Consider the following 14,785-nt stretch of genomic DNA (forward strand, 5'->3'; position numbering starts at 1 on the left):
TGTAGCTCAGGGGGAGTATTTATTGATAAAAAAAGTTGTGAAAGCTCTCGGCAAGATACTGCCGAGAATAGAGACAGTGACTCTCGACAAGACACTGCCGAGAATGTGAGTATCATTCAGCCAAGTAGCATAGAACCAACTGAGTCTTCTCGGCAACGTGTTGCCGAGTGTGATGGAGAGTGTCAGCAGGAAGCTGCCGAACAAGTTTTACCGCTCCAGCAACCATTAGCTACCGAACCCGCAACCCCCTCTCTCTTAAGCTCAATAGTGCCACCCAATATGTCTTCTCTGAGTATTCCTGAGGTAAGTACTACTGATACTCATGTAACTAATCCAGATAATGTTATGAGTACATATAAGTTGCCTCCAAGGCAAAATCGTGGTGTTCCTCCTGACAGGTTTTCTCTTGAAGGAAAAATGAAGTATTCAATAGCTAATTATGTGTCATGCTCAAACCTTGCACTAGAACGTCAAGCCTGGGTATACAATGTGGAAGCAATCCAAGCACCAACCCGAGTTGAAGAGGCCTTGAAGGATCCTAAATGGGTTGCTGCGATGGATGAGGAAATGATGGCACTACATAAGAATGATACATGGGAGGTAACGGAGCTACCTAAAGGAAAGAAACCAGTTGGGTGTAGATGGGTCTTTACGATCAAATACAAGGCAGACGGATCGGTAGACAGGTATAAAGCAAGGTTAGTAGCAAAAGGTTATACTCAAACTTATGGTGTTGATTATCAGGAGACTTTTTCTCTAGTAGCGAATATGAATACAGTACGAGTTCTGATTTCTTTAGCTGCAAATTTGAATTGGCCACTAAAACAGTTTGATGTGAAAAATGCTTTTCTTCATGGGCACTTAGAAGAAGAGGTATACATGGATTTCCTCCAGGGTACGATGCCGGAGGGAAAACCGGAGTATGTAGGTTGCGAAAGTCACTCTACGGACTTAAGCAATCGCCTTGTGCGTGGTTTGGTAGATTCACCCAAGTTATGAGGCGGATTGGGTATTATCAAAGTCACTCGAATCATACATTATTTGTGAAACGAAGAAGTGATAAAGTGACAGCCTTAATTATTTATGTAGATGATATGATAATAACAGGTGATGATTCAGATGAAATGGTCAAACTGGAGAAGAACCTTTATGCCGAGTTTGAGATGAAGAGGTTAGGTGACTTGAAGTATTTCCTTGGTGTGGAAGTTGCTCGTTCGTCTAGAGGTATTTTCTTGTCTCAACGGAAATATGTTCTGGATTTATTGAAGGAAACAGGGATGCTTGGGTGTAAACCCGTGGATACTCCCATTGTGGAGAAACATTACTTGGGAATTTATTCGGATCAAGAACCAGTGGATAAAGGCAGATATCAGATACTGGTAGGAAGACTAATTTACTTAGCACTTACCCGTCCGGATATAGCCTATGCAGTAAGTGTGGTGAGTCAGTTTATGCACTCGCCAAGTGTGGATCATATGGCAGCTGTTATGCGGATTTTAGCTTATTTGAAGTCGGCTCCAGGAAAAGGAATTTGTATAAAAATTCCAGTCATCTGCAGATTGAAGGATTTACTGATGCTGATTGGGCAGGTGATGTAACTGATAGACGATCTACTTCTGGATACTTTACGTTTGTTGGTGGAAATCTGGTTACTTGGAGGAGCAAAAAGCAAAACGTGGTGTCAAGATCGTCAGCTGAGTCCGAATTTAGAGGAATGGCACATGGAATATGTGAAGTCCTTTGGTTACGTAAGTTACTTGATGGTCTAGGTTTCAAAGTAAAGGAGGCGACAAGTTTGTATTGTGATAATAAATCCGCACAGGAGATTGCAGAGAACCCGGTACAACATGACAGAACAAAGCATGTGGAGGTTGATCGTCATTTTATTAAGGAGAAGCTGGAGAAGAACATTGTTTCAATACCATTTGTGAACTCGAAAGAGCAACTTGCGGATATCCTCACTCATGCTGTGTGTAGTAGATCTTTTGGTGACTCACTTGTCAAGTTGGGTATGTGTGATATCTATACTCCAACTTGAGGGGGAGTGTTGCCGTGAGTAGTATTAAAAAAGGGCATGTAATTATATTGTAAATATTAGAATCCTTTATTAGGAAGGTTAGGTGTGTGTCTTTTTTTGTTTTCCTTATAGAACAAGGATTGTATCTTGTATATACAATGTTCTAAAACGCGGTCAAGGCGGCCGCCTAGGTGGCGCCTAGGCGCTGGGCGTCGGACCGCCGCCGCGATTTTTCAAAAAACGTTCAATAAATCGGCAAGAGGGAGGAAGAACACGTCGGTGTTTCACTACACAACTTAGAAGAGGAGGGCGACAACATAAAATCTAAAGGGGAGAGAGAGAGAGAGAGAGAGAGAGAGAGAGAGCAAGAGAGCGTGAGGGAAGAGAAAGCGAGAGAGAGATCGATAGAAGGAATAACAGTGCAATTTCTAGAAAAAAAAAACGAAAATTTTGACTTGGACTCGTCGGATTTCTTCGCTGGAGCCGGTAACGTTTTCGAGGATCTTTGTTGCGCTAGACTAGGTTTAGGGAAATTTTGGAAATTTTGTAGGGCAAGAAGATGGGGAATTAGGCAGAGAAGACGATGGAGAAATAGGTGCAGTATTCGAAGAAGTGAATGAAGACTGGAAAAGGAAACGAGACAGCTCAAAGCAAAAGCCTCCCGATTTCCAAGGCGTCAAAACCAAGCGTCAAAACCAAACCCTTATTGATTTCCACTACCAACTCCCCTTATCTTATCTAATTGATTTCTTGAAGTTATAAATTATAATAAAAACAATTACTCATTTCACTATTAAATAATATATTATGTAATTACTACTTGGGTTTATAAGTTAAATTATAATAAAAACAATTACCCACTCCACTATTAAATAATATATTGTGTAATTATTTGGAAGATTTATATATAGAGATCAAAACTTTAACTGTATTTCAAGAACCTTCACTAGTTTTTAAACATGTCAATAAGAAATTTATTTAACACTTAAATAAACACACATTATATGTTTGCTCCACATATTTTTATTATGTTCTAATACTTTATAATATATATGTCATTCTATTTTCTAGTTTATGATGAAATTATATATATTTTAAGTATAAACAGACACTTATTTACATGAAATACAATAGATTTACTTAAATCCGCCTAGTCCGCCTAGACGCCCGCCTAGGCTCCGCCTAGCCGCCTAGGCGCTAGGCCCCAATCCACCGCCCGACTAGCGCCTAGCGTTTTTTAGAACCTTGTGTATATATAGTCTATTTTTGCAATACAATGAAAATTAAGCCGTAAAATTCTATTATTCATCTGCAAGAGACCTGATAAACCATTTAATGGTAATTGTTGTAATTTTGTTTGTAAATTATGTGCATTTTAATTGCTGACATGGATGATTGCTGTACTTACTAGGCCCCATTATGCTTATGTAATATTAGTGGATTCCATTAAAAACAGGCTTACAAAATTAGACACATATCAAAAGATCCCAAAAAACATTAACTTGTATGAGATTTATACACATTATCTATGTGACATCCATGTGTGATGTTCGTCTGACATGGACGGCTCAGATCCATCAACACAGAAAATAAAATATTCAGAGTCATCCATATAATATCACCCATGGATTCCGATTCATCCATATAATATCACCCATTGATTCTGAAAATTACAAGTGGAATTACCCAAACGTCGCCTAAAAAAAGGATAATCTTATTAATTTTCGGACCAACAAAAAAACGAATTTAATATTTGCTTAAGAGCTAAGATTTCCATGGGCCAACCATTTTCCTCACGTGGCCGCACGCCATAGGTCCAACAATGTCACACGCGGTCCGTGATTTTAGATAACGCCCTCTCCTTCCGCCACGTACATAGAACTCCGTGGCCCAGACCAACGGACAATGTCGTCAAATCTAACCGCCGTTAATTTTAGCGGCTCTTATTGCTCAGGGTTCGGGGTTTATAACCCCGCCTATTTAAACGGCGCAAACCGAGGGAGAAAAAAACAGAGCGACTGAGAGTGAGAGGAAAAGAAACGCTAAAAAAGAAACGGGAAGATCGGCGAGCGAGGGTTTCGAAACGGGAAGTATTTTCTTGGTTGGGGAATTGTGAAACGATAGCGTTGTCGAGATGGCGGAGCATGCAGACGAAGTGAAGGCGGCGGAGTCTTTGTTGGACAAGGTACCGGACAAGATCCACGGTCACGATTCGTCGTCGGCGTTACCGCCGTCGGAGGCAGTGCGCGACAAGGGCATTGGCGGTGGCTATTCGGCATCGTTGAAGTCCAAGGTTAACAGGCTCTTTGGGAGGGAGAAGCCCGTGCACCACGTCTTCGGTGGCGGAAAAGGTAGCGTTTCGCAATCGAAACGTTCTTTCTGATCTTTCTGCTAATGGATCTAGATCTGCTGAGGCCTTGTGACTTTGTTTAATTGCTAATTAAGATTTTGGTATTTAATTAAAGTTGGGGTTTCTTTGTTAATGTTCTTAATTCACTTCTGTGTGATTATTTTGTTAAGTTTTGATTTTTGTGAATAAATTAAGTTGGGGGTTACTTTGTTAATTTTTTTAATTGGCTTTTTAATCCTTTTCCAGTTTTGCTAATCCAACTGATTATTAAACTGAACCCTTTCTAATCATGTTGCAATTTTGTGTCGAGTTAACTTTTTGTACAATGACATGTTGATTACGTGGTTTGGATTTTCACAATCGAAAATTTACAAGAACTGCAACCTTATAATTTTGGTTTGATGAAAAATTGATTGACATTCTTTTTCCATTTTTGCTAATCCAACTAATTATTTAACTGAGCCTTTATAATCATGTTGCAATTTTGTGTTGGGTTAAATTTTTTGTACAATGACATTGTGATTATACGTGGTTTTGTATTTTCGTAATTGGAAATTTTCAAGAAATGCAAGTTTTTGTTATGGTTTGATGAAAATTGAATAATTATATGTTACAGCCGCTGATATTTTCCTTTGGAGGGGCAAGAAGGTGTCGGCAGGTGTTCTTATCGCCTTAACGATCATATGGGTTTTCTTTGAATTGCTTGAATACCATCTGCTGACTCTGGTCTCCCACTTGTTGATTATTGGGATTGTTATGTTGTTCTTGTGGTCCAACGCTTCAACCTTCATTAACAAGTAAGAATGCCTTTGATTCTTTATTTAATTGTTCTGTTTGTGTTCGGGGCAATGGTCTCGATTTTATATGTTTGGAATGACTCACTTAGCACCAATTTGTTACATTCAGGTCTCCACCCCACATTCCACAAGTTCAAATTCCTGAGAAGCCGGTTCTACAGATTGCGTCTGCAATTACATCAGAGATCAACCGTGCTTTTGTTATCGTGCGGGAGATTGCATCTGGGAAGGATCTGAAGCAGTTCCTCTCTGTATGTTTATTGCCCTCTAGCTCTGTCTTTTCTGATTGATGCTGTTCATGTTCCACTACGATTGATGATGATGATGATTTAATTGTTTCTCGATTTGCAATTTGTTTGTATATAATCATGGCATGTATGAATTGCAATCTGTGTTCATATGAAAGGGATGATCTTTAGATACCATGTTGCTGACTTGATTGTTTATGTTTTTTCGTATTTGTGAATGGTGTTATGATCGATTAGGCGATTGCTGGCTTGTGGGTTGTGTCCATCTTGGGGAAGTACTACAACTTCTTGACCTTGGTCTACATAGGTAAGGAAACCACACATTGTACATATCAGTTATGGCTGCCATTTTCCATTTCTTTCTGCGCTTGTTCTTACCATGGTGTTGATTCTTTCTTCACAGCGGTTGTTTTGCTCTTCACACTTCCTGTGTTCTATGAGAAATACGATGACCAGGTGGATGCGGTTGCGGAGAAGGCACTGACTGAGATGAAGAAGCAGTATGCAGTATTTGACGCAAAGGTGCTAAGTAAAATTCCTAGGGGGCAGACGAAGGCCAAGAAGTTTTAGAGTGGTTGACGTGCAGCCGGTTCTATTAACTGTGTTTTGCCAGGGTGTTGTGCACATTTTGTCCATGATTGCTTAGGATCCTCGTCTCCATTTCATAGTTCGCGAGTCCGCTGGATTCACGGTGGGGATGAATTTGTGAATGTGTTTTTCATACTTGTTTTCGCTACGTATATGATATTTTTGGCTATATTTTTCATGGAGTTTTTGTTATGTGTGACCTGGTGATCATGCTAGTACATTTCAAATCAATGCGTTTCTTCTTTGCTTAATGTCTTATGCTTGGATGGAATGATTTGGAATGATTTGGTGATTGTTTCTCTTTTTGGTATTCAATAATTCGCATTGCAATCTTATCAAGAAAGCTTCAACATACAAGCTTTAACAAAAGAAAATTCAAAGAACTTAGCGAAGAAGGCTTTGGTGTATTTAACACAATACGTTGAAATGAAGGAAAACTTATTTATTGATATCCCCGATAAGCTACAAATATGTACATATACATGAGTCAAAATAAGCACACAAGAGGGAGCCTTCACAAAGGTTGCTTAGGAGAAGTCTCAGCAGTCGGTAGAGCCCCAGAAAGAGAAGGCACCGGAGGGGGATCATTTGGAGCCTCAGTACTGGACAGAACCCTAGAAGGAGGAGGCATCAGAGGTTGATCATTTGGAGCTTCATTACGCGGTACAGCCCCAGAAGACGAAGGCAATAAATGCCTTTGGAACAAACCCACAAATCTCTGATGATCAAGTAAAACCTGACCATCAGTTTCCTTCATCTGGTCAAGCTTCCTCTTCATGTTTGTAGCATAGTCATGTGCGAGCCGGTGCAACTGTTTATTCTCATGCTTGAGCCCTCTAATCTCCTGTTTGAGACTCATCACTTCAGCCGCCAATGATTCAACTTGGCGGGTTCGAGCAAATAGGCGTTGGGCCATATTAGACACAGAACCTGCACACTGAACACTGAGAGCCAACGAATCCTTAACAGCTAACTCATCAGACCGTTTGGAAAGTAGTCTGTTATCTTTGGGAGTGAGAAGGTTCCTGGCCACCACCGCAGCGGTCATATCATTCTTCATCACGGAATCCCCAACGGTAAGAGGACCAGTAGGGGAGACGAAGGATGGGCGCCATATGTTGTCTGGAGAAGGCGGGGCTGCCTCTTCAACAAGGTTCAAGTCAAAACGACGGTCGGAGGGGCCAGACATTTTCAAAGGTGTTGAAGAGAGAAGAGGTCGGACAAATCAAGATCTTAGAAGTGCAAGAATGAAGCTTCTACTGGTGGAGATTCAAGTGTGCTTTGGAACTTAATGCCAGCCCTTATAAAAATCTGCACTCGACGAAGCTTCAGAAATCGAAGAGGCGCCTGCTCAGAAATCGAAGAGGCGTTTGCTTTCTCAAAAGCTGGGCTGCTTAGAGATCACGAGGGTTGATCTCAGAAATCGAAGAGGCGTTTGCTTTCTCAAAAGTTGGGCTGCTTAAAGACCACGAAGGCCGATCTCAAAAATCGAAGAGGCGCTCGCTTTCTCAAAAGCTGGGCTCCCCAGAGACCACGAGGGCCGATCTCAGAAATCGAAAAGGCACCTACTTTTCCAGCCTTTTCCAGCCTTGTCAGCACCTGTCACACGCACACTCAGTTTTGCGGAAATTATGGGCATTCTGTCAAAGACTTCTGGGGAAGTAGAAAACACATGAATCTTACTGTTCAATCACCCACTTCTCACACGCAACAATAGCTCATGGGTACCACAGATAACTTTGCCAAAGTTCTCTGCCAAAGTTGAGCACGTGAAGCTTGCAGCTCCCACTACATCGCTCTGACCAAGAAGGGTAAAAGAATAGCAAAGAAACAGCACTAACAAAGTTTAGACCCATAAATTTTGAAGGTCTAGCTACCATATTATTACCCACAAGGGTAAAGGAACAGTACCACTGCTGGATAATTGGAAAGTCCCTGTGTGTCAACCTCTGTGCTTCGTGGCAAGGTAGACTAGCAAACATGCCCAACCTTTACTCACATTCGAGAAAACACTCCCAATAAGATTGCTTGCTCCAAAATCGAAGAGGCACCGTCCTCCGAATCTCGAGAGCCAGACTCCCAACATGACTACTTTCTTAAAAATCGAAGAGAGGGTAAAGGAACAGTACCATTGCTGGATAATTGGAAAGTCCCTGTGTGTCAACCTCTGTGCTTCGTGGCAAGGTAGACTAGCAAACATGCCAAACCTTTACTCACATTCGAGAAAACACTCCCAACAAGATTGCTTGCTCCAAAATCGAAGAGGCACCGCCCTCCGAATCTCGAGAGCCAGACTCCCAACATGATTACTTTCTCAAAAATCGAAGAGACACTGCTCCCCGAATCTCGAGAGCCAGACCCCCAGCATGATTGCTTTCTCAAAAATCGATGAGGCATCGTTCTCCGAATCAATCGAAGAGGCGCTCGCTTTCTCAAAAGCTGGGCTGCTCAGAGACCACGAGGGCCGATCTCAGAAATCGAAGAGGCACCTACTTTTCTAGCCTTGTCAGCACCTGTCACACGCACACTCAGCTTTGCAGAAATTATGGGCATTCTGTCGAAGACTTCTGGTGAAGTAGAAAGCACATGAATCTTACTGTTCAATCACCCACTTCCCACACGCAACAATAGCTCATGGGTACCACAAATAACTTTGCCAAAGTTCTCTGCCAAAGTTGAGCACGTGAAGCTTGCAGCTCCCACTACATCGCTCTGACCAAGAAAGGTAAAAGAATAGCAAAGAAACAGCACTAACAAAAGTTTAGACACATAAATTTTGAAGGTCTAGCTACCATATTATTACCCACAACTGTAAAGGAACAGTACCACTGCTGGATAATTGGAAAGTCCCTGTGTGTCAACCTCTGTGCTTCGTGGCAAGGTAGACTAGCAAACATGCCCAACCTTTACTCACATTCGAGAAAACACTCCCAATAAGATTGCTTGCTCCAAAATCGAAGAGGCACCGTCCTCCGAATCTCGAGAGCCAGACTCCCAACATGACTACTTTCTCAAAATCGAAGAGAGGGTAAAGGAACAGTACCATTGCTGGATAATTGGAAAGTCCCTGTGTGTCAACCTTTGTGCTTCGTGGCAAGGTAGACTAGCAAACATGCCCAACCTTTACTCACATTCGAGACAACACTCCCAACAAGATTGCTTGCTCCAAAATCGAAGAGGCACCGCCCTCCGAATCTCGAGAGCCAGACTCCCAACATGATTACTTCCTCAAAAATCGAAGAGACACTGCTCTCCGAATCTCGAGAGTCATACCCCCAGCATGATTGCTTTCTCAAAAATCGAAGAGGCATCGTTCTCCGAATCTCGAGAGCCAGATACCACAGACCACTTTTTCAAAGTGCTCTGACAGAGTTAAAACATGTGAAACTGGCAGCTCCCACTACCGTGCTATGACCAAGCAGGGTAAAGGAATAGCATTACTACTTGTTGTTAGGGAGACTCCTATATATGTCGACCTCCATCCCCAACGGACAGGCAGACCTGCAAAAATGCTCAACCCTTCATCATATCTGAGAGGGCACTCCCAACGAAGCCTTTCGAAATATTCAGCTTTCTTTCCCCCCGATAATACCTCTGCAAACAAGCTATACTAGAGCAAGAATATCTCATATCATCAGGGTTAAAAGCAAGAGTATCCCATATCATGCTTTTTCCCTGTCTTTTCTTTTGGCCTTGTTTTTACCTGCAAGACAAGGAGAAAGAGAGCAATCAGTCAGCACTTGGAATCAAGCTTCCAGCCAGGAACTGACTGCCTGGAACCCCTTACCTGATTACTTACCTGGCATTGCTCTCGAGTACTCATCTTCAACATCTTATGTTTCCAGGGAAGATTCCGCATCTGCTTGAGGAACAGATAGGGCAAGTGCGAAGGATACAAGGAAGCATGTGGAGACAAGCGTAACAGCACACGTGCCGATACATTCATTACTCTGTCAAAAGCAAAAGTATCCCATATCAGCAGGGTGGAACGTACTCTAGATTTGATGGACTTGTTTTGACCCTCAAATTCTTCAGTCGGCCTTATACTCTGGAGGAAACCAGAAAACCCTCCAGCTCAGTTCAAGAATAAGCCTGTGGAAAGTTACTTCTTCAAAAGCAAAAGTATCTCATATCATCTCTTCTCATTTTTCTTCTCTTTATCCTTCATGCTGCTGCAAGATGGGGAGAAGGTGAACAATCAGTCGGAGCTCTGATTGCTTACCTTGTCTGTCACCTCTTTCAGCAGACCCCCTAGCTCGGCGACTTGGGGGACTCCTACTACATGGTTTGTATCGCGCTTGACCAAGCCTGAAACTACAAGTAAGCTTCAAGTGAAATTGATACATTACCTTGTGCATCTCCACCAGTTAAAGATACCACCCCTGGATGGAGGAAGAGTACTTCCAGAGAAGATGCCACATCTACCTATGAGACAGATAAGGCAAGTCAAGACGACACCACACTCCGATACTTAGAAGTTTCGTGATTACGAGATCATTCTCCCACAATATTTCCTAATGTCATTTGTACTAAATCATTCACTTGTACTCACTAAATGAGAGCTTGAACCTATGTACTTGTGTAAACCCTTCACAATTAATGAGAACTCTTCTATTCCGTGGACGTAGCCAATCTGGGTGAACCACGTACATCTTGTGTTTGCTTTCCTATCTCTATCCATTTATATACTTATCCACACTAATGACCGGAGCAATCTAGCGAAGCTCACAAAAAACGATCGTTTTCGCTACCTAGGATCTATCTTGCAAGAGAACGGAGAATTAGATGGAGATCTCAACCATAGAATACGAGCTGGATGGAAAGAGTGCATCCGGCGTGTTGTGTGACTGTCGTAGGCCACTGAAGCTCAAGGGAAAATTTTATAGGACGGCAATAAGGCTAGCGATGTTGTATGGCACAGAATGTTGGGTGGTGAAGCATCAACACGTACACAAAATGGGTGTAGCGGAGATGAGGATGCTTCGTGGGATGTGTGGGCACACGAGAAAGGATAAGATTGGGAATGAGGATATCCGAGGTAAAGTAGGAGTAGCCGAAATTGTAGGAAATATGAGAGAAAATCGGCTCCGGTGATTTTGAACATGTGCAAAGAAGGCCGACTGACGCTCCAGTTCGAAGATGTGACTACGGGACAGAGGTTCAGGGCCGAAGGGGTAGAGGAAGACCTAGGACAACTTTGGAAGAGACTCTAGGAAAAGACGTAGAGTACTTGGATCTAACGGAGGACATGACACAAAACCGAGCGCAATGGCGTTCTAGGATTCATATAGCCGACCCCACTTAGTGGGAAAAGGCTTTGTTGTTGTTGTTGTGGAAAATATTCCTTTGCTTCTTGTCTTCGCATATGTAGGCGTAGTCATATTCTCTAGATTGGATGTGGCTTTATGCACTGGTGTTCGAATTAATTTAAAATAAAATATCGTTTGTAAACAAATTAACTTAAAGTAAAATCTTTCTTTGCTTCTTATCTTCGCATATGTGACCAGTCATATTCTCTACATTGGATGGGACTTTATCTGTGCAGTTTGAATTAATTTAAAGTAAAATATTGTTTGTTAACAAATTCTCATTCCCTTCTATTGTAACAGAAGGAAATGAAGTTGGTTAAAAAGATTACAATTTGTGAACTTCACTTTGCTTATCCATTCTTTTTGACCTCTCCTTCCTATACCATGTTCTTTTTATGTAAATTTGTAGATAAGGAGTAGGCGAGATTAGCTCTTCATCAACAATCGTGTGAGAGACATCAACCCTCCTTTGAAGGAAGGCCATTGCACCTCCCCCGTCTATTCCCCCTCTACTAGTTTTTATTAATAGCAGGAAGAAAATGAAAAGTAAAACAAGCGGGGGAATTAGGCCATTACTCGCTGAAAATAATTAATGAAAGCGATATGTTTTGGGTCAAGAATTCTTCAGCTTCTTGAAATTGCTTTTCCATAATTCTTCAGTTCATATTTCACTGCTATTATCCACCTCTTCATCAACAATTTGCTCCTTATGACCTCTATTGATGCACAAAATCAGTAAGGACTTTGGTACAACAGAAAATGTTAAGTTTGTGACATTCGCTAGATTGTTCCGGTCACTAGTGTGGATAAGTATGTCAATGGATAGAGACAAGGAAGCAAACACAAGATGTACGTGGTTCACCCAGATTGGCTACATTCATGGAGTAGAGGAGTTCTTATTAATTGTGAAGGGTTTACACAAGTACATAGGTTCAACTCTCCTTTAGTGAGTATTAGTGAATGATTTAGTACAAATGACATTCGGAAATATTGTGCGAGAATGATCTCTATTTATAGAAGAGAGTTTCTAGTTTCATTCTGACATTGACACGTGTTGTGTTGTGATTGACTTCTGATGTTGACACGTGTTGCGCTATGATTGGCTTCTGATGTCGACACGTGTCGCGCTGTGATTGGCCTCCTGGTTGGAGGGAAACTCTTATGGGTCCTTGAGTCCTTGATGGTATAACATTGACTGGTGCTTAGTAGTTTCGGGATTGGTCAAGTATGGTTCAAACAGTGCTCCCTTAAGTTCCTGAGTGAGTGAGCTCCTCGGTTGGGGACTTGCAAGATTCAAGCCATTAAGTAATCACGAAACTTCTAAGTACCGAATTGTGGTATCATTTTCACTTGCCTTATTTGTCTCATATGTAGATGTGACATCTTTTCTAGAAGTACTTTTCCTCCATCCAGGGGTGGTATCTTTAACCGATGAAGATGCACAAGGTAATGTATCAATTTCATTTGAAGCTTACTTGTAGTTTTGGGCTTGGTCAAGTGCGATACAAACCCTATAGTAAGAGTCCCCCAAGTCGCCGAGCTAGGAGATTTGCCGAAAGAGGTAACAGATAAGGTAAGCAATCAGACTTCCAAGCAAACAACCTGGATCGGAGTTTCGACTTCAGCTTCCGGTTGATTGTTCTCCTTCTCCTTGTGTCGTAAACAGCAACAAGGATAAGGAGAAGCAAATGGAGAAGATATGATATAAGATACTTTTGCTTTTGAAGAAGTAACTTTCCACACGCTTATTCTTGAACTGGGCTGGAGGGTTTTCTGGTTTCCTCCAGAGTATAAGGCCGACTCAAGAATTTGAGGGTCAAAACAAGTCCATCAAATCTAGAGTACATTCGACTCTGATGATATGGGATACTTTTACTGTTGACAAAGTAGTAGATGTATCGGCACGTGTTTTTTTACGCTCGTCTCCACATGCTTCCTTGTATCCTTCTCACTTGCCCTATCTGTTCCTTAGGCAGATGTGGTATCTTCTCTAGAAGCATAAGATGTTGAAGATGAGTACTCGAGAGTTATGCCAGGTAAGTAATCAAGCAAGGGGTTCTAGGCAGTCAGTTCCTGACTGGAAGCTTGATTCCAAGTGCTGACTGATCATTCTCTTTCTCTTTGTTTTACAGGTAAGAACAAGGCCAAAGGAAAAACAGGGAAAAAACATGATATAGGATACTCTTGCTTTTAACCCTGATGATATGAGATACTCTTTCTCTGGTGTGGCTTGTTTGTAGAGGTATTATCGGGAGGAAAAGAAGCTAAGTATTTCGAGAGACTCTGCTGAGAGTGCCTTCTCTGATGTGAAGAAAAGTTGAGCATTTTTTTTATTTGCAGGTCTGCCTGGCTGTGGAGGATGAAGGTCGACATATATAGGAGTCTCCCTAACAACAAGTAGTAGTGCTATTCCTTTACCCTTCTTGGTCATATCAATGTAGTGGGAGCTGCAAGCTTCACGTGTTTTAACTTTGTCAGAGCACTTTGAAAAAGTGGTCTGTGGTATCTGGAAAGCTGATGTTGATGCGATAAAAGTTAAACACTCAAATTAAACCCTCTTTTTATCAATTGTAGCAAAGTATGTAAGTAGGGATCGTTCTAGGCCGGAGATTAGGAGGGATTGCTAAATCACTTGAAAACTTACTCAAAACGTAAAAACAAAGTTTAAAACACTAAACTAGACTCAAAGAATGCAAAACTAAACTCTGAAACACTAAAACAAACCAAAAGACTCAAAACTGCCCAGAAACACTCAAAACTGCCTTAAAAACACAATCTGGGCAGTTTTGAACACAAACACAAATTTGGACGAAAATAGGCTATAACTTGACTCAAGATACTTAAAAACACAAACTAAATTGATTTCTAACTAAGATGACTCAACAAAAAAAAGGGGGATTTGGTTTTGACGAAAGTTGAAAACAAACAGAAACTTTGTAAACTAAACAGATTTTAAAAATGAATTTGGTTAAAGTGAATGGATGGAAAGCTAGCTAAGGGGTTCTTCTCCACACATGTCACACTTGCATACAAAACGATTTCCAATTGCTTCTCAATAAACCATGAATTCCCAACGCCCCAGATTAACCATGAATTGCACTAATTAACCCTCAGATTTTCCTAAAGTTATCGAATTGGATGAATTGCATACAACAACCCAAAGCATTCCTCACAAGTTCCCTACATGAATTGCATAATAGAGATACAAGCAAGAATCATTAAGTTCTATGAAAACCATAAGCATTGATGAGGCACTTGTTACTATGAATTGCATGAAACTTATGCCAAGAATGTACTTAACACGATTGTGATCAACAACCTTTACTACTTGCGAATATAAGTTCATAACGATTAGGTGAAACTCCCTTATATCCTAGCATTAGATTTATGCATGAAAATTAAGCGTGCACTCTCAACCAACACATACAAATCAGTTTTAATTCATATAGATAAGTAAATTGAATTCACAACTTATG

General features: G+C 41.2%; 1 protein-coding gene and 1 long non-coding RNA gene across 2 annotated transcripts; both read left to right on the forward strand.

The window, feature by feature from the left end:
• The first annotated feature begins 3,961 nt into the window (after positions 1 to 3,961).
• Positions 3,962 to 6,251, forward strand: LOC103431324 (reticulon-like protein B2). Its single transcript, XM_008369477.4, has 5 exons — positions 3,962 to 4,368; positions 4,984 to 5,164; positions 5,274 to 5,415; positions 5,650 to 5,719; positions 5,816 to 6,251. Exons 1-5 carry the CDS (start codon positions 4,152 to 4,154, stop codon positions 5,980 to 5,982), a joined length of 777 nt encoding a protein of 258 aa, XP_008367699.1. The 5' UTR covers positions 3,962 to 4,151; the 3' UTR covers positions 5,983 to 6,251.
• A 6,323-nt stretch (positions 6,252 to 12,574) lies between these two features.
• Positions 12,575 to 13,877, forward strand: LOC139191402 (uncharacterized). The gene is made up of 2 exons (XR_011575455.1): positions 12,575 to 13,345; positions 13,442 to 13,877. It is a non-coding gene; the product is annotated as an uncharacterized lncRNA (long non-coding RNA).
• The last annotated feature ends 908 nt before the right edge of the window (positions 13,878 to 14,785 follow it).

This window comes from Malus domestica, chromosome 14, assembly GCF_042453785.1.
Source record: "Malus domestica chromosome 14, GDT2T_hap1".
Lineage (NCBI taxonomy): Eukaryota > Viridiplantae > Streptophyta > Magnoliopsida > Rosales > Rosaceae > Malus > Malus domestica.